This window comes from Athene noctua, chromosome 25 (genome assembly GCF_965140245.1).
Source record: "Athene noctua chromosome 25, bAthNoc1.hap1.1, whole genome shotgun sequence".
Taxonomy (NCBI): domain Eukaryota; kingdom Metazoa; phylum Chordata; class Aves; order Strigiformes; family Strigidae; genus Athene; species Athene noctua.
In genome coordinates, this window is record NC_134061.1 from 2,515,834 (window position 1) to 2,533,497 (window position 17,664).

A 17,664-nucleotide genomic window follows, 5' to 3' on the forward strand; every position below is an offset into this window, starting at 1 on the left:
AAAAAAAAAAAAAAAAAAAAGATTCGAGCAGAGTTGATGAAGGAAGGAAAAAAATAAATAAAAAAATAAATAAAGACAGACTGAGGTAAGATTTCCACTAGGTAATATTTCCACTGAAGTAACTCCCGAAGGAATGACTCTCCTTCTTTTTTTTTTTTTCCCCCTGAGACCAAAACGTTTGTGTTTTGCCACCTCGCCAGGCTGTTTAATCAACAGGGACTGTGATAACCTCCAGAATTTTATAGCCGTTAACAAATTTCGTTAAATCTCATCGGATTAACTTTATGGCCACTAAAAGGGAGCTCGCCTTCCTCGTGTCTGATTTTAAGAGATACCTCACGCCCGGTTGTTTGGCAATCCGGTGTGAAGGGGCTGTAGACTCCCAGTATAAACCTCCCATTGCCCGTGTTCTCAGAGATGTTCCGCCGAGGTATTGTCACAGGGTGCAGATATTCCGCAAGGCTGTAGATCCTCAAACAGAAGCTCCTGCTGCGGGCTCTGGGGACAAACCCTTCCCTCCCTGGGACCCTTCAGCTCTCAGGTGGGAGCTCCCACCCCAGGGTCTGACCCCAAACCCTCTGGAAACTCTCCCAGGCTTTTTGCCAAGCCCCCAAGCAGACAGCGGGTGCCCAAAATAAAAGTCTCCCCGCCTTTACCAGAGCCCCAGTGCCCCGGACAGGGGCAGATTCAGCTCCTACCGTATCTCTGAGACATCTCAGATCTCTGGGGCCAACCCCAGCCGCCCCTTATTCCCTCAGTCACCTCACAGGGTCGGCCCTGGCCACAGAGCTGCCCGAGATATCCACCCAGTTGATATTTCCTTTGGAGCCACTTCGGATTTGCCTTGTGGTTCCGTCTTCTTTCTTTTTAACGGCAACCCATACGGGTTTTGCAATAAGCCTCTCCGCAATATTTCTGGTCTGCATCAAATTTTGATTTGCTCTTCCGACGAAAGGCTTTCAGAAAAGTCTTTTGTTATTGTTGCTGAGGCAGATTTCAGCCTGCTTGTTACCTAAACCCATCTCCCCTGTCATGGCTTCAGGCAGAAACAAATCAGCCTGAATTTTGCTCATTTTAGGTTTTAATCCCTTGCCATCAGATACACTTTTACATATAAAAATATAGATTTCTATAATATAGATGTAATATATATATGTTCATTTTATATAAATGCATACTTTTATAGATATCTATCTATCCCTTTTTCTCCCCTGCTGCAGTTTTTATGGTTGTACTGAGTTTGCAGGATTATACCTTGTCACACAGGCCCCCCGGGCAGAGTAAATGTCCATGAACTATCCACCCTCCCGGAAGGGCTGACCTGTGCTCTCTGCACTGAAAAGCAGCTCTTGCCTTTCTTGGTGTGTCCTCCCTGGCCCAGTGCTTTTTCTTTTTTAACCCCAAATAATTTTTCAAAGCAGTCTCCTGGCCTGGAGTGCTGAGTGCTGGCCTTCGTGAGGGCTGACTGGGATGCAGAGACCCAGGCTTGACCCCATCTCTGGTCCTCAGGCCAAGCTGGGCCCATCTTTGGGTGAATTCATTTCAGGCTGAACTTTGTGTGAACCTGGGCCCGAGGGGAAGGGAACCCGACAGAGCAAGGCTGACGGAGGCAAGTTGTGAGCAAACCCATCAGCCTGAGTAAATATTGAACAAGTCCATGGGAAGGCCGGGGTTGAAATGGAGCTGTCAGACCAGTGTAAACTGAAAGGATAGGTGAGGCCTCTGAAGAGCAAGGAAACATTTTGTACGCTCTCATCTGCAATTGTTCCTTCCACCCCAGCCCTTTGCCCCAGACCTCATTTCACCTGCCTGAGAGGCTAAAGCAACCCTGAAGATGATCGGTGATGAAATATCTGTGTTGGTGGAAGCAAATGGCTGGGGGGCAGAGGGGTGAGGAAGGGGACGGCACCGTGGGGTGGCCCTTTCGGTGTAATGAGCCGGGGTCAGACATGAGACAGCAGATCGGAGGTCCCCCACCTTAAATCCAGGTGACCTATGCAGCATCAATCCTGAAAAATAAATATACTATATATCTGATACAAACACAAGTGAAATACATTGTCTATAAATATATGTAATCCAAATAAACGCATATATGCTCGGCTCCCAGAACCTTTGAAACCCAAGCATGCTGCTAGGGCTGTGGGGCAGAAAACCCTGAGGATGAGGAAGGTGCACTGGGCGAACAAACTCCCCTGGCTAGTGGGGATCTGAGGGCAGCTGGCGCTCACCCAGCGCTTCCCACAGCCACAGGTCTTTTGAACAATTTTCCCAGGGATTTTAGGGACACCTACAAACGTCTCCATGTCAAAATGCTGAGAAAACTTAACAGGCATGAAAATTCCTCCTGGTTTACCTGATTTGGGGTGTACCAACTCCCTTGGCTGGGTTCGTGTGTGAGCAGGTGCGTGGGCACCTTGCTGCCTTGGGACTGCTCACAGAAGATGGATCAAACTGCTTCAGTTCTGACTCACTCACTGTGTGACGAAAACTTCTCACCCTCATTCTGTTCTGGTTTTGCTGAGAGCTGGGGAAAGGGTGGCCTCTGACTCATTTTTCTGGGTAAAACGAGTTTGGAGAAACCCACAAGGCTTCCTCCCCTTCTCTCCATTTAAAGGCATCAAAGGCTCTTAGGGGCCAGCAATAGCCCAACCCGGCCACAGGACAGTCACTGAGGGGGAGGTTTTGTCCCCAGACAGAGACCCCCAGGAACACTTCACACCTTCAGTGCAAAGAGGCTCTGGGAGCGGAGTTAATAGCAGCCAGCAAAGTGGAGTTGAAAGTAAGGAAGTCCTCAGGGTAATATTATTATTATTTTTTAATAGAATGTCCTCTTCCGAGATCAAAAGGGCCTCACATTGTGAGAACAAATGCTTTAGGGAGAGGAGAAACATTTCACACCAAGGGGTAAGGAACAGATGGCCCTGGAGTAGCCGCCAGGCCTGGCCGGAGCTCCGGGTGCAGAACCAGAGGAGAGGGACTCCGGGCGTCCCTTCCCCATCCCCTCCTCCTGCAGAGGGACAACAGCTCCTACACTGCCACGGCCATTAATAATTTACACAGTTACATTTCTTTAACCGGGAATTTCCCCTTCCTTTGGGATATTAAAAGAATAAATCTCTATTAAGACGTGGCTTTGTGTGTGAGTGTGCAGGCAGACTTGGCTCGTTTTCCTGCTCATGAAAAATGCAATCCCAGGGACCCAGGGACAGACACACGTGGAGGCATGGGAATATACTGGCTTATAAATAGTCACGTCGTTGTGTATCATTTATGTAAAACAAAGGAGTGTGTGGAGACCTGGTATTTGTGATAAAGCCCGACTATGGTGATAGGGCCAAGTCTCGACCAGGGGCTTCTACACGTCGGTTCACAGAGACTCGTGGTGCCTCTTGCCACGCCGATGCGCTGTGGGAGGGGGCACACGTCCCTGTCCCGTGTGGGTACACCGGTACCCGTGTGGGTTCTGAAGCACCGGTGCCTGCTCTTCATCTCCTTCTCTGGCTGTGGGGTGGATGCGAGTGTCCCTCACCGCCTCCCAGGAGCATCTGGTCCCAGCCGAGGGACCCCCAGCCGCGGGGTGTCCTGGCGTGGCCTTTCCAGCCGGCTCCTGCTTCACAGCAGTGGGTTTGGGGCTCCTGAGACAAAAGGGAGCGTGAGAAACTTGGAGGGAGAGCGGGGAGGGGGAAGAGATTAGCTGTGTGCGGTGATCGTTGTTAGAGAAACACGGCGTGGCAGCGAGGGGGGCAAAGGGAGTGGGGCGAGGGGGACCCCGGGGGGGGTTACATATGTAAGGGCTCCTTGGCACCGTCTCTGCGGACTCTTCCGGAGACACCTTTTGAGTTTCAAATGGGAGCTGGGAGCCTTTGTTGTGCCCGACACAGTGACACATCAAGACCCTCCTTTTTTTTGTCCCGGCCTTTCCGCTCTCCCCCGGCTCTTGGGGGACCGGCCGGCCCGCTCACCCCCGGGGGGGGGGGGGGTGTCCGGCTGCTTCCCCCGCCCCGCAGGAGCAGAGCAGGGCCCGGAGACCCAACCGAGGCCCCACAGGGGAGACCCAGGAACTTTCTGAGGCGCGACGCCCCGTTTGGATGAGACAGCTTAAACCAAGCAGGTTCAACAAAACCTTCAGCCGCATTGGTTCAACGAACAGGTTAAACCAAGCTCACGCACACCCAACAGGTTATAAAGTCAAGCTGGCTGCCTGTGCTTTGTTTTCCCTCTTCTGATGTTTTGCAAACTGCTAGCGTAACAAAATCCTCTTTTCACCTTTTCCCTCTTTTTTTTTTTTTTTTCCCCCCTAATCTCTGAGCTAATTGGACACTCCAAAATCTTTTCTTTCGAGCAGGAGAGGTGTGTTAGATGAGGGAAGATCGTATCGCCGGGAAAAAGCGATGCTCTATCGCCCAGGGACCTCCAGGCAGGCCGGGCAGCGCTGCGGGGCAGGGGGGGGGCAGGCTCGGCTGCAGCTGCAGCAGGTACTTTGCTCATTCCTCACCCCATTCACGCCCCCCGAAAAGGTTTGCAAATTTGACGAAGCCAGAACAATAGTTTCTCCTGGCAGCCCCTCTGTTTACTTGTTTAGAAATCCCAGAGGCGTTTCGAGGTAAAAAGGTCAGAGCTACACCCGGGTTCCCTGCCTCCCCCCCCCTCCCCAACCCCCTGACAGCTCTGCCCCGCCGCGGTACCCACGGGCTCCATCCCTCCGCGAACTGGTCTCGTGTGTCATTTATACTGGTGGAAAACAACCTTCTGGGGGTGACCTGAGGAAGCTGAAAGGAGGAAACCGAACGGACGCTTCGTTTTGGTTTTGGGTTGGATCAGCCTCGCAGAACCGTTCCGTATAAATAAGAAACTCGCTTTGCCCCCACCCCGGACCCCAAGTCCCTTCCACTTAACGGCGCTGCTTTAGTCCCGCAGATCTGCCGCCCTGACGCGACGTTTACACTGAGGATGAGGATGATTTTCTCTTCTCCTCAGGCCTCTTGCACTCTGAAATAGCTCCCCGTGGGGAGCGCCGCGTTGCTGTCCGGTCCCATCCTGGCGATTTGCCTTGAACAACCCCCGGAGCGGAGCCGAGCGCCGGGCCCGATCCTGCCGATGCCGAGGGGTGGGGGGGAGTGTGGGGGGGTGTAGGGTACCCGCAGGAAGCAGGATCGGGCGTTTTGTTTGGGAGCTTTGGCAGCAGCCGGAGACTTTTTCCTTCCTCATCTTCCTCCCTCTGAGCCCAGGCTCCCCCCGCCCCGTGTCGCACATTTCCCTGGAAGGGGAGAGATTTCCATTCCGCGTAAAGTCGAGAGAACTTGCATGTGGAAAAAGTAAACTTTATTAGACTGAGGTAGTTTCATTTCGAGATACAGAGCAGGAGGAAGGGAGTGGAAGGGAAATGGGAGATTCCGATTAAGAAACCGCTAGTTTTTCTCACTGACGTTTTTCCCTTGAAAACAATCTCTAACAAAAGTTGCCGTGGTTTTCAGTTCGTCCTACCCTAAAGTTGCGGGGAAGGGAAACAATTTAGCCGTGGTTAAATAACGTTTTCTCGGACTCCGATAAGCCTAAGAGGGTGTGGGTACAAGGAACCGTGCTTACTTCGCCCCAAGACTTCGGGCTACCGAGACGTACAATAAATAGCAGCCAGTGCATCAGTGCCGGGGGGGCCAAGCCCCGCGGCCCCCCCGAAGCCTTGTCCCCGTTCACCTTCACACCTCCTGCGACAGTGACCGTTGCCCAAAGCACCCCGGGGGCAGCGCCTCCGCCTCGTCTCGTTTTCCCTGGTAGCACAACCCTCCCTCCCCCAGGATCAGTATCAGCCGCCGTCGCAGAGCGTGTCGGAAACCCTGTAAAACAGTAATAGTGCAAAATGGTAGCAGAGGAGTTGCTTTTTTTTTTTTTCTTTGCTTTTTTTCTTTTTTTTCTCGGTGTTTGGGTCTTTGCAGAGGCCTTTAGTATCTCAGGCGCCTCAGATCTCATTCCAAGATATACATACAGTAAATAAAAGGGAAACAAAATAAAAAGTACCCCAAACTTTTTTTTACAATCTCGCCTGGAGGAAAAAAAAAAACAAAAACAAAAAAATACATCAAACGTAGGATTCTTGCAGGCAAAAGTCGTTGTGCACATTTTTAAAACGGGTGAAAACTAAATTCGTTTTAAAGTTTCTGTAGTTGAAAGTGCAGCTCCTGTAGGGAGGGACAAGGGAGAGGGAGAAACATCCCTGAGACAAACGCCTATTGCTAAGGAGATAGGACACGGCTGCTCCTTTGGAGTCCGGAGGTTTACAGAGGGTCTATAAATTAAGAGAGAAATGCAAGCGGGAGAATTGGTGTCACGCCGGGGCCGAAGAGCCCGCTGGCAGGGAAGCGTGGCTTTGCTTCCACGCGTGTGTGCGGGCGGGGCCGGGCGTGTTCGTGCGGGTGTGTCTGTCGGGGGGGGGCCTGCAGGGAGCAGCTGATCCCCGGGTCCCTGCGGGGACGCGTTTTCAGGAGGACACGGAGCTGGGGGAGGCCTCAGGTGAGGTGCAGTTGGACTGATCCGAGGCTTCGCTCGCTTCCTTCGCAGACCTGGAGGCAGCAGCCGGGGCGAGACCTTCCTTTTCCCTCTTCTTCTGCTTCATCCGCCTGTTCTGAAACCAGATCTTGACCTGGGTTTCGTTGAGCTCCAGAGTAGCGGCGATCTCCACCCTCCGGGCCCGGGTGAGGTACTTGTTAAAGTGAAACTCCTTCTCCAGCTCCGTCAGCTGCTTGGTGGTGAAGTTGGTGCGGATGGTGTTGGGCTGGCCCAGGGCTCCGTACTCCGACACTTTGGCTGTTAACGAGCAAACACCAACAGGGCAGGAGCAGCCGGAGCAACTCCCTGGCTGGGACGGGGCGGGGGGGGGAGGCTGTGGGGTGCGGGCTTCCCCCCACCGCAACCCATCCCCCGCCCCGCTCCCCTCCTCTGCTGGGCATTTGGTCCTTCCACTGCCCTCAGCTTCGTGCTCCCCCCCCCCCCCCGGCTCCTCAGCCACCCCCCGGCTTCCCAGCGCAGGGACACAGCCCGGCGGGACAGGCCACCCCGGTGTCCCCCTTCCCTTCCCTTCCCTTCCCTTCCCTTCCCTTCCCTTCCCTTCCCTTCCCTTCCCTTCCCTTCCCTTCCCACCAGTCCCCCCAGTGCCCTGCAAACTGCCATGAGACGTGAACGTGCGTGGGAAGGAGTGGAAGGGGAGGGCGAGGGTGATGATGGGGAGAGGAGGAGGGAAGATTGTGATTTAAGGAAAGGTTGAGGAGAAGGAAGTTGAACAATAGGGAGATGGAAGGCACGGCTTGTGGAAGAAGCAGGAAGCCCAGAGCGTTTCCTATTCCGAGCTGGGCTTAAATCACATTGGGCCTGCGGGAAACTGAGCCCAGGGACCGTTCATCAGCTGTGTCTGGAAAATCTCTAGCTGGCTTTTCCGCAGCTGATGTTTAAAAAAAAAAAATATATATATATATATAACCAAACCAAAACCCCAAAGCGAACCAACCCCGTGTTCCCCTGGAAGATGAGCCCAGTTACCTCGGGTACAGAGCCCGGGGAAGGCAACTTGTCCCTGCAGGGCTGGGGAGCTGCCCCTCGCCTCCCTCCTCGCCTGGCTGGGGCCCATCCTCGCCCAGCTCTGCGCTCCCCAAACTCACCTGTCTTGGGCGGGTTTCTCTTCACTCTCATCCAGTCGAAGGTCTGCGTGGCGCTGGCGTTGGGGCACTGCTCGGAGGGGCACGCAGGGTCTTTGTCCTCGTTTAAAGAAGACGAGAGGTTGCTGTAAACGCCGGGCAAGTAGCTGGGCTGCTCCTGCCCGTAAAGGTGTTGTTGCTGGTACTGCCCAGCGGCCGCCCCGCAGTAGCTCTCTGCTAGGGAGCTGAGGTTGGATCCCGCGTTGGCGGAGTACCCGGCCGCTTGGAAGTACAACCCCTCCGCGTCCTGCTGCCCGAGGTAGAGCTGGTGGTGCCCGTAGTTGGGGCCGCAGGTTTGGGCCGGGTACCCCCCGGCCGGGGCAGCGCCCGCGAAGGGGATGGGGCGCCCGGAGGAGGGAGGGTGGTAGCCGGGGGGGCTCCCTCCCACGCCAAAGCGACCGTCCCCGTTCAAAGTGTCACTGGCGGGGCTACCTGAGCAAGAGGGGAAGGAAGGGGAGCTTTGCTCTAAGTGGTGGTAGGCGCCCGTCCCACGGTTACAAATTGCATACTCTAAGAAGGAGTTCATCCTAGTATTGTCCATCTGCCACTGATGGAGGAGGGTCAGCCTGTTTTGGGGGGGATCCCGCCTGCCCTACAACCTTTAGATAGTATGTCAAAGCTGTAAAACTTCCTTCCATGCATCGCTGGCCCTCGAGCCCCGCAGCCGTCGGCGGGGCCGGGGTGGGGGGCAGGGGGAGGCGGCCACGTGGTTAGCCCCCAGCCCAATGAGCGAGGGGCTCCCGAAGTTTGTCACATCTCTGAGCTCATCCATCAAGGCCCTGACATTTGCATGACAAAGGGGTTTCAATCAAACCCTGCCCATCAATCTGATAACAACACGAATACGTCAAAATCTTTCCTCAAAGACTTTAAAAGAGAGGAGGGAGGTGGGGTGCGGGGAGGTGGAGGGGAAAGAGGAGCTGGGGGAAGAATTAGAATTATCCACCACTGTTTCAAGTGCTAAAAAGGCCCCCAAGTTATGCGGTCAGGCAATTTCAGCAGAACTTCCCCTTGCCCAACTTAAAAGGAAGGTTTTCCCCAACCCCAGGCTCCACGTGAGAAAAAGAAAGCCGGAGGGAAAAGCGGTAGGGAGGTGTGACTGCTCTTCCCCCCCGTCCCCGCACAAAAGGATGCTCTTTTCTTCAATTCGAAACTTTTCTCTAGAAAGTGGCTTGAACGTGTTTGGCGTTTTCGGAGCTGAGGAGTCTAATACGAAGAAAAATACTCTCCATGTGGTTTAATTTTGCCACACGGGCTTTGTGTCTAGGACCAGTGTGGGTAAAAGCAGTGTAATTAAATCAATATTCTAATGAGGAGATGAAATAAAGTTAGGAAGACAGAATGTCTTTTGTTGGAGAAATACCATGCCCAGCTTGGCAATTAGAGGAATGGAACTAAAAATGATCCATGTGTCTGTCTACGTATCCTCCTACCCATCCATTCACTCACGCACCTCCACATTTGCTACTCAAACCGGGAGATGTTTTAGGAGCTTTAACCAATTCTGGAATATTAAGCTTTGCTTTCCCATGGCAAACCGGGTTTGATCTTTCTAGGAGCGTGTCGTCAAGCTGGAGTTTTCCCCTAGCAGAGTCCAGCTGATGAGTAGGTGGAAAGACGCTGACTTCAGGCTGGCCACTCCACTGCTCAGAGAATGGAAACATAGGTGGGCAACATTTATTTACTTGTTAGCTGAAGGGAGACAAGAGCACCCAACAATATGACGCCCACAGTCATTTGTTACTTGTCAGGATATTTACTGGTTATTCAGCCTCTAAGAAGAACCACGAGGACTCTTTTTTTTTTTTTTTTTTTTTTTTTTTTTTTCCCCCAGGCCAAAAGTTCACTTTGAAAGGCATAAACACGTCCTTTACTTGGTAGGTTTGGCTGATGCAACACGTTGGGGTAACATTTGTTAAGAAACTGCAAGAGAGTCAGCCATGGCATCAACCTTCCTCCCTTCTTTAACCCCCCACACCTCCGAGAGAAAACGGGAGTTTTAGCCAATTGCAACTCTCGTCCTTCAATAAAAAAGAAGGAGAAAACTCTTTCCAGAGCTGCTTGCCTATTTATTCATTTATTCTGCCCACTTTGCTGATGCTGAGATATTCAAGAAGAAAATCTTTTACGTTACAAATGTTCTCTGAATCTCGCTATCTCCTTTTTTTGCATAAAACAACCGAAAATGATTATAAAGATTCAAAGCAACTCTCATGTCATTCCCCTCGCAAGAGAAATCGGTTTCTAATTTGATTCCAGGAGTGCTTTTTATATTATGTTGCACTCGCGTTTAAATGAATGTATTATATTTAAACGATGCTTACAATAGATGATTTATGGCTGTAAAATGAAAAAAGAAAAGGATAGATGTTTATTTCATCCTCGAATCAATTGTTCCGTATTGTCTGATAATTTTCCACCGTGATCCCTCTCCGCTGTTACATTAAGGGGATGTTTTATGTCATTAAAATGCAGCTGTCTTCTGGAGTTGCAGAATTAGCTCCGAGAGAGCTCACTGCTGCGCAGTTGTCGAGGAAAAAAAGTTTTGCTTGTACATCTCGCCGAAGGCTAAACCAAAGCTGAGACCCGAGGCGGCTCTGGGGTGAAAACACGGAGTTTCTCTGGTTGATGGGAAAAATCGCATAGGACGGGATCAAAATTTTAGCCACGAAATGCAGCGAATATCCCTGCCCCGAGCAGGGGATGAAACGCGGTCCCCGGGCTCCTGGGAGCCACCGGCTTTTGGGGAAAGGGAAGATACTGGTGGGGTGGGCGGGGGAAAGCGAAGGTAGAGCCGAGGGGGGGGGGGGATGATGTGCGGAGCTGAAGTCACTTCGATAAAAGGCGCTTTTTTGTCCCTCTGTGGAGGTAACTGTCAGATTGCGGGAGATGGGGTGGTTCAGCCTGTTTGCTCCCAGAAAAGGGCCGCTGCCCCCCTGCTCCTCCTGGCCCCCCCCCCCCGCAGCCTGCGCAGGCCCCCGCACTCCTTCTCACCTGCGGTGGGAGCCCAGGCACCAAAACCCCGGGCAGATTTCGGGCTGTGGCGGGACAGAAGGTGTTGGGTTCCCCCACACACACACCGCCACGGCCGGGGCCAGCCCCCCCGGGGCTCCCCTGCCTGCCCCCTCCCGGAGCTGGTGGCCCCGGCCAGGGCGAGCGGCTGCCCTCCGGCTCCGGTTTATTTCCCCGAAGTGTCACGGCTTGTGGCGACTGCGCAGTATTTTCGACAGCCACAGCGTCGACGGGCATGCAGGCACGCTGGGAATCGCTTGCCCAAATTTCCTGCTTAGCCTCTTGCCCTGGATCCGATATGAAATTACTGCTGTTATTATCCTTGGTTTTAATTGCCCTTGTGGAGAGAAGGTGGGAGACCCAGTTCTGGCACAGACTTTCAAAACCTGCAGGAGAAAGAAATATCAAATTATTGTTAACAACAAATCGCCGGGTGTCCCTGATTCTATTACACATTTATTTCTCTAAAACCTCCTTTATGGGGAGTTGAGGAGAGAAGGCGGTCAAGGAGGGCAAAGAAAAGGTGTAGGTGGAGATTCTCAGATTGGCAGAGCTCTGTCCTCCCTCTCCCCTTCTCCTCTCAAAAATATTAATTAGCTTTTGATTATATTTAGTGCTGAATTTTCACTTACGTATTGAGGGAGACAGCAATTATTCCTACCGTCTAAACCACAGACGGCAGCGTGTTGGGGATGCTGCTGTCTTTCACTCAACGGGACTAAAATCAAATATCTAGGGATGGATGAGGTAGAAGGTGAGAGGGGAATTTTTAGTTCTTTCATTCCTGGAAAAAGAAAATTGTGCTTTCCAGGAGCGGGGTCGGCTGGTCCAGGGAAGGCAGAGAAAATCAATTCCCTCCGCCCAGCGCTGCTTTTCCCCCTCCCCGACAGCTGACGCGGGCCTGAAGCGGCTCAGGAGCTTCGGCCCCTAAACCCCGGGTTTTAATGGATGAGCAGATAAGAAATGAGGAGGGCGGCAGCACCGTAACACCGTTTTTCCGCAGAGCTCTTGGCGGGGGGGGGAACACCTCTCATACCCACCGAAGCCACCCCGTGCCCTCGGCCCCTCCGTCCAGGAGGTGTGACAAGCTCACGGCTGTCCCGGGTGGAAACACGCACACCACCACCCCCCACTACTACATTATCAAAATGGGGGGGTTGGCCCCTTAGGGAAAACCACGCCTTTTGCCCCAACTCGATGAAAACATCTTGTTAAAATCAACTTTTTCTCCACAACAGTTTCTCCCTTTTAGCGACATAAAGCGGCTCCAAGAAACTCGGGGCTGCAGCAGCCTGAGGGGGGGGGGGGGGGGAGCAAGAAGACATTTCGCCCTTTCCCCAAAGAAATGGTTTGTTTGCTCTCAAACAGCCTCAAATCTTCACCCGAGGAGTTTTCTGTGCAGGCGACACAGAAGGAATGAGGCATTTCCAAAGGCTCCAGAGTGCTCAGAGTCTTCAGATGCTTCGTTTCGGCGTTAAATATAACTCTCCGCGGAGAAAGTTTGTGTCGTGCGTAAGAAATGTCACTTCTGGCTCCTGGCGGGGTGATTTATAAGAAGTTCTACTGACGCTGGGGGTGCGTGTTTGGCTGCGGGCTTCGTTATCACCAAAAAGGACTTGTCCCTAGAAATTGTCAGAGAAATTTATAGTCCCGGCATGTGTCTTGGTTAGATCATAGCCTGCTAAGCTATATTTGGGGCTAAAAACTGAAGAGGGAAAATAAAATAATAAGTGGAAAAAAAACGCTTCAGAGTTTGGGAGTGTGCAGAAATGCAGAAGAAATCCTCTTAATGAGTTACAAGCGCCGGGCTACCTCCGAGCTGCAGAAAAAAAATACGAGACCATTAAGATAAGATACAATAATTCTCCGGGGGGGGGCCGGCCGGGGGTCGTGCCTGGACGGGGATGGTCCACAGGCGGTCGGCACCCCCCGGAGGGATGGGAGCCCCCTTAGCCAGGGAGAGGGACAGGGCTGGTGTTCTCCGTCCCCTGGCCAACACTCCGAGTGGAAGATTTGGATGAGAGATGTCTCTGTCGATATTTTTCCTTTTTGAGGTTGGCACGGACCCCTCAAATCGCGCCTCCTCCTGCTCCAAAAGATCAAATTTTACTCTCCGATGGCTCTGGGGAACCTGTCCTGTTCCCTTGTGAATCGCATCGGCTATTTCTACGCGGTCCCCAGGGCAGAGGCGTGTCTGTAAGCCGGGTCTTCTCACTAATGAGGATCATTTAAGCCTTTCTGTTGGGTGAGAATGGAGAGGAGAGGTCTCTATCTCTGTTCTTTCTCTCCCTACGGGCTCCTCAGCCCTGCCGAGGCCTCTCCAGGCCGTCCCAGGGCAGCTCGACGACTCCGGGGGACCCTCACCCTGGCCTCTGGGCTCAGGGCCGGCCTTGAGCTCCAGGGGGGGTGCAGGGGTTGAACCCGAGGGGTCCCAAACCCTCCGCGTTTTATTTAGATCCAGTACCTGGCAGGCCCGGCGTGGACTAGCTCCACCTAAACCCGCCCTTTAATAAGGGCATGACTTTATTAACAAAGTCATTAATGTCTCTAATATTAGTAGTCAGCTTTATTAATATTCATTTAATTATTAATATTCGTTTAAACAGTATCCCGCTGGTGTTGAGAGCTGGATTCACCTGGCCGAAATTAGTTTCTCCGGACCTTTCACTCTCTATTTTCTCCTTCGACGTATATACATGTAAAGAGGGAAAAAAAAAAAAACAACAAAAAAAAAACCAACAAAACCACAAACAAAACAAAAACCAAAACCCAAAAAACTAGCAATGCTGGGATTGATGTAGGAGGTGCCAGGATGGCGGGTAGAGGGTGGTCCCCTCTGCCAGCTCCTTCACTTGATGGAGGTGGAGCCGTAGGAGCATTCCTCAAACTCCGGCCCCAGAGGACTGGGATGCGGTTACTAGCTGGAAAAAAAAAAAAAAAAAAAAAAAAAAAGATGCTCCAACTCAGCTGAGAAAACCGTCACTGGAGGGATGTTCCCGGAAAGCCGGAGTCTGGCACCGGCAGCTCAGGAGGAAGGTCGGGGTGATTCCCCAGGAGAAATTAACCCTTCCCACCTCACACCCCAGAGCCTCAGCTCCTGCCTCGCTGTCCCGCCCGCCTTTCTTTGACGGGTTTTTCCTCCTTGAGCCTTCCCGTGGGTTGGTTCAACATCTCCAGGGCTTCGAGGAGCTCTTTAGCAAACACATCCCCAGACTAGATCAGCACAAGATAAATATTACTTTAGCATCCCTACAACACGTGCGAGCGTATCTCATTTGCATATTTCTAGGTTAATAATCGTGAGGCAATTGCAGTGTTTTGACAACGATCAAGAGCTGAATACGTTTAATATGCTTAATATATGCCCTCCAGTTGCAGAGAACAGAAGGGCAGGGTTGCAAATATGCGTTCCCCATTTGTTTGACATTTTGAAGAAGGTAAAGAATGGCTGAACTAATGGCGAAATCTTACAGTCATTCAATAATTTAGATTTTATTGAATATTCCCCTTCTTTCCTCCGACATTTCAGTCTTGCTAATTAGGACAAATAAGAAGGGGCCTGCTGTTAGCAAGGATAATAACTGGCGAGGTTCCATTTATTAAGTCACTTTCCGTGGGTGTAGAATTGATCTGTGGCTGTGACTGGCATTGCTTTCTAGACCTGCAGCAACTTTGAGAAGTCATTATGATCTGCAGAAGGGCCCTTGTTAGAGATTTGTATTGATAAGGTGTCAGGGTTTACGTCGGGGGGTTCGTGGAAGCCCCTTCCCCGCCCTCGTCCCACCCCGGCGCTCCCTCCCAGCCCCGTGCAAGTGGTGTGGGGGGGGTCCCTTTTGTCCCCTCCCCTCCGCCTCTCCCTTCCCCACGGAAAGGGCGTGTGTGTGTTTGTGGAAATCCGCTGCGGGCTCGAGCTGCGGAGAGATCTCTCTGTGTGCACGTTGTTGTGGAGATGAATAAGAAGCTCCTTTCCCTGAAGGGGCAGAGGGGGATGTGCACATCCATGATCCGAACCAGAACGGCGCGGAGCCGCCCCGGGAACCGGGCAGGGCGGGCAGCGGGCAGGGCTGGGAGGTCCCGGGGACCGGGCAGGGCTGAGTGCCCCGGGGACCGGGCAGGACAAGGACCGGGCAGATTTGAGAGGTCCCGGGGACCGGGAAGGACTGAGTGACCCGGGGACCGGGCAGGACAAGGACCGGGCAGATCTGAGCGGCCCCGGGGACCGGGCAGGACAAGGACCGGGCAGATTTGAGCGGCCCCGGGGACCGGGCAGGACAGGGACTGGGCAGGCTGAGCGGCCCCGGGGACCGGACAGATTTGAGAGGCCCCGGGGACCGGGAAGGACTGAGTGACCCGGGGACCGGGCAGGACAAGGACCGGGCAGATTTGAGAGGTCCCGGGGATCGGGAAGGACTGAGTGACCCGGGGACCGGGCAGGACAAGGACCGGGCAGATCTGAGCGGCCCCGGGGACCGGGCAGGACAAGGACCGGGCAGATCTGAGCGGCCCCGGGGATCGGGCAGGACACGGACCGGGCAGATTTGAGCGGCCCTAGGCACCGGACACGACAAGGACCGGGCAGGGCTTAGTGCCCCGGGCACCGGGAAGGGCTTAGCGGCCCCAGAGACCGGGCAGCACAAGGACCGGGCAGATCTGAGAGGTCCCGGGGACCGGGAAGGGCTTAGCGGTCCTGGGGACCGGGCAGGACAAGGATCGGGTAGGACCGAGCACCCCGGGGACCGGGCAGGACAAGCACCGGGCAGGGCTGAGCGGCCCCCGGTGCTGCCGCCCGGCCCGGGGCTGCCCCGCGGCGCTCGGGACTCTTGGCCTGGGCCAGCCCCGACCGTCCGATTCCCTGCTCCCGCCGGCCCCCAGCAAGCCTGTATTCAGGATTGCGAGGGGGGGGAGGAGGCGAGAGGGGAAATATGTAAAGCACTGGAACAAATGGCGCTTTGATAGACAACGTCTGGCAGTGCCAACGCTGCCGCTGAGTATGTTCCAGAAGCTGGAGATATTAAATAAACTTAAAGATAATGAATAGCCTTCTGTGGTACTCGGGCTGCGCCTGGGTTTTCCTTCCCCCCGCGTGGCTCTGGGACTTTCCGAGTGGAGAGGAATCGGTGAGAGAGGGCAGCGCGATGCGGGGGGGTGACTCCCAGGCTGGGAAGCGAAGGCAGCTCGTCTGCAGGCAGCGCAAACTGCGCGCTAGACGCTTCCTCTTATTTATGGGAAGGTGTTAAGTAATGTTCACTTGCATATTTTAATTGCAGTCTACTTCGATTTTCAATACAAACCTACTCCTTCCCGGAGTGAGATGCTAGCAGGTTTGAAACGTCTTGCTCGTTTGGTAGGGAAAGAGCCTGGCGATATTATTAAGAATAAAAAGGTAGCCGTAAAATCACAACACACACACACACACACCCCTCCTTTGTTACAGCGGGAAGAGATAATCCAGATCTGCGAACAGCAATTTCGAAAACATCTGTCGAGGGCTTGCTTTATTTCATTTTATTTCTTTTTACAGCCCCAAGTAGAAAGCAAGCCCGGCTCTGATGCTCTTAATCCGAAATAAAATATCAGGCCACCACGCGGAAGTTTCCCGGACTCCAACGTTTCCCCCGGGGGCTCCGGGGGACGAGACGGAGGGGACACACACACACACACACACACACACATGACACCACCCAGGCAAACTCCAGGCACCGAGCAAACCGGACAACGGCCCAGCTCTCTGCGGGGGGAGCCTCGGGGAGAGCCCCCGAAGGCCGGGGACCCCACCGGGCCCGGCTGCGCCCCCCCCCCCCCCAATCCGTGGACCGTAGAAGCCGGGGCGGGGGGGCCGGGCTGCGCCTTCTGCTGCTTTAACCCTAAAAAAAGGGGCTGGTGGCATCACCGCTTGTCACGGCTGCTCCGCTCCCCTCCGCGGCTCCCTGCGCCATTTTAAAGCCGCCTCCGCGGGTGTCCGTCGCCTCTCCCCCCCCCTCTCCTCCCGCTCGCCCCCTGCCCTACGCCACCCCCCCCCCGGGCTCGCCTTTCCGCGTTACTTTCGCAGAAAATCCGTCTTGAACGCCTACCAAATTTCTGCCGTGGCTGAGGAAACCCCAATGACTTAGCAAAGACGTAATATGATTTATTTTGGGTGTCACCGCGATTGATTCCTGCGCTGACCCCTTTTCATTCATAAGCCTCCCCACCCCCACCCACCCCCGCCGCCTCACCCTCCCTGATATATGAGTTTTGTATTTAAAATTACATCTTGCGAGAAAGCTTTCGTAACGGGATCCGCGAGCAGGGCCAGAGCTGCACAAATCGCCGTGGAAGCAGAGCACAGATTTGCGAGGCCGAGGGGGTTCGGGTTTGTACTGCGAGAAAAGAGGAGAGAGAAAAAAAAAAAAAAAAAGAAAAAAGAAAAAAAAAAAAAAAGAAAGGCCTTTTGCAGGCTGATCTCTTATCCCTCTTTCTTTTATAACATTTATTTGACTAAAATGCCGGAACGCGCCACCCTCTCAGGGTGGATTTTTTGCATCTATTCAAAATCCTCCCTTTCCGTTTGTTTTTTTTTTTTTTTTTTTTTCCCCCCAGTCCGGGACGTTTAAAACACCAATAATTGCGATGTGGCACGTCTGTATTTTCTGCTGCAAGAGATGAGAGGAGGAGGAGTGGGCTCAAGGCGAGAAGCAGCGCTCGCCTTGCCAGGCCGGGCTGTGGGAGAAGGGGAGAATCGCCGCGGGAAACTGAGCGGCCGCGCCGCCCCCAGCACGGGCCGCGGAATGTGCGGGGGCTCCGCGGAACGGCCCCAGCGCCTCTCCGAGCGCTGCCTTTGTGTTGCTTTGCATCCCTTTATCCGGCGATTTCCTTACAGGAGGCATTTTCCGTGACAAAAATATAACGGCAAATGTTAAAATTAGAAACAAATGTCCTGCTTTGATTCGGCGGAAAAATAAAATAAAATAAAAAAAAAAATAAA

At 53.4% G+C, this 17,664-nt stretch overlaps 1 protein-coding gene across 1 annotated transcript; it reads right to left on the reverse strand.

Annotated features, from left to right (window-relative positions):
• Positions 1 to 6,478: 6,478 nt before the first annotated feature.
• HOXB1 (homeobox B1) lies at positions 6,479 to 8,229 on the reverse strand. Its single transcript, XM_074926959.1, has 2 exons — positions 7,653 to 8,229; positions 6,479 to 6,804 (listed from the first exon to the last, which is right to left on the reverse strand). The coding sequence occupies exons 1-2, from the start codon at positions 8,227 to 8,229 to the stop codon at positions 6,479 to 6,481; spliced, it is 903 nt and encodes a 300-aa protein (XP_074783060.1).
• Positions 8,230 to 17,664: the final 9,435 nt, after the last annotated feature.

What these genes read in the sequence shown, in the direction of transcription:
- HOXB1 (XM_074926959.1), bottom strand. Translation starts at nt 8,229, where the DNA reads ATGGACAATACTAGGATGAACTCCTTCTTAGAGTATGCAATTTGTAAC. An exon ending in GAGAAACCCGCCCAAGACAG is followed by an intron (nt 6,805 to 7,652) that starts GTGAGTTTGGGG and finishes GCTCGTTAACAG; the next exon opens with CCAAAGTGTCGGAGTACGGA.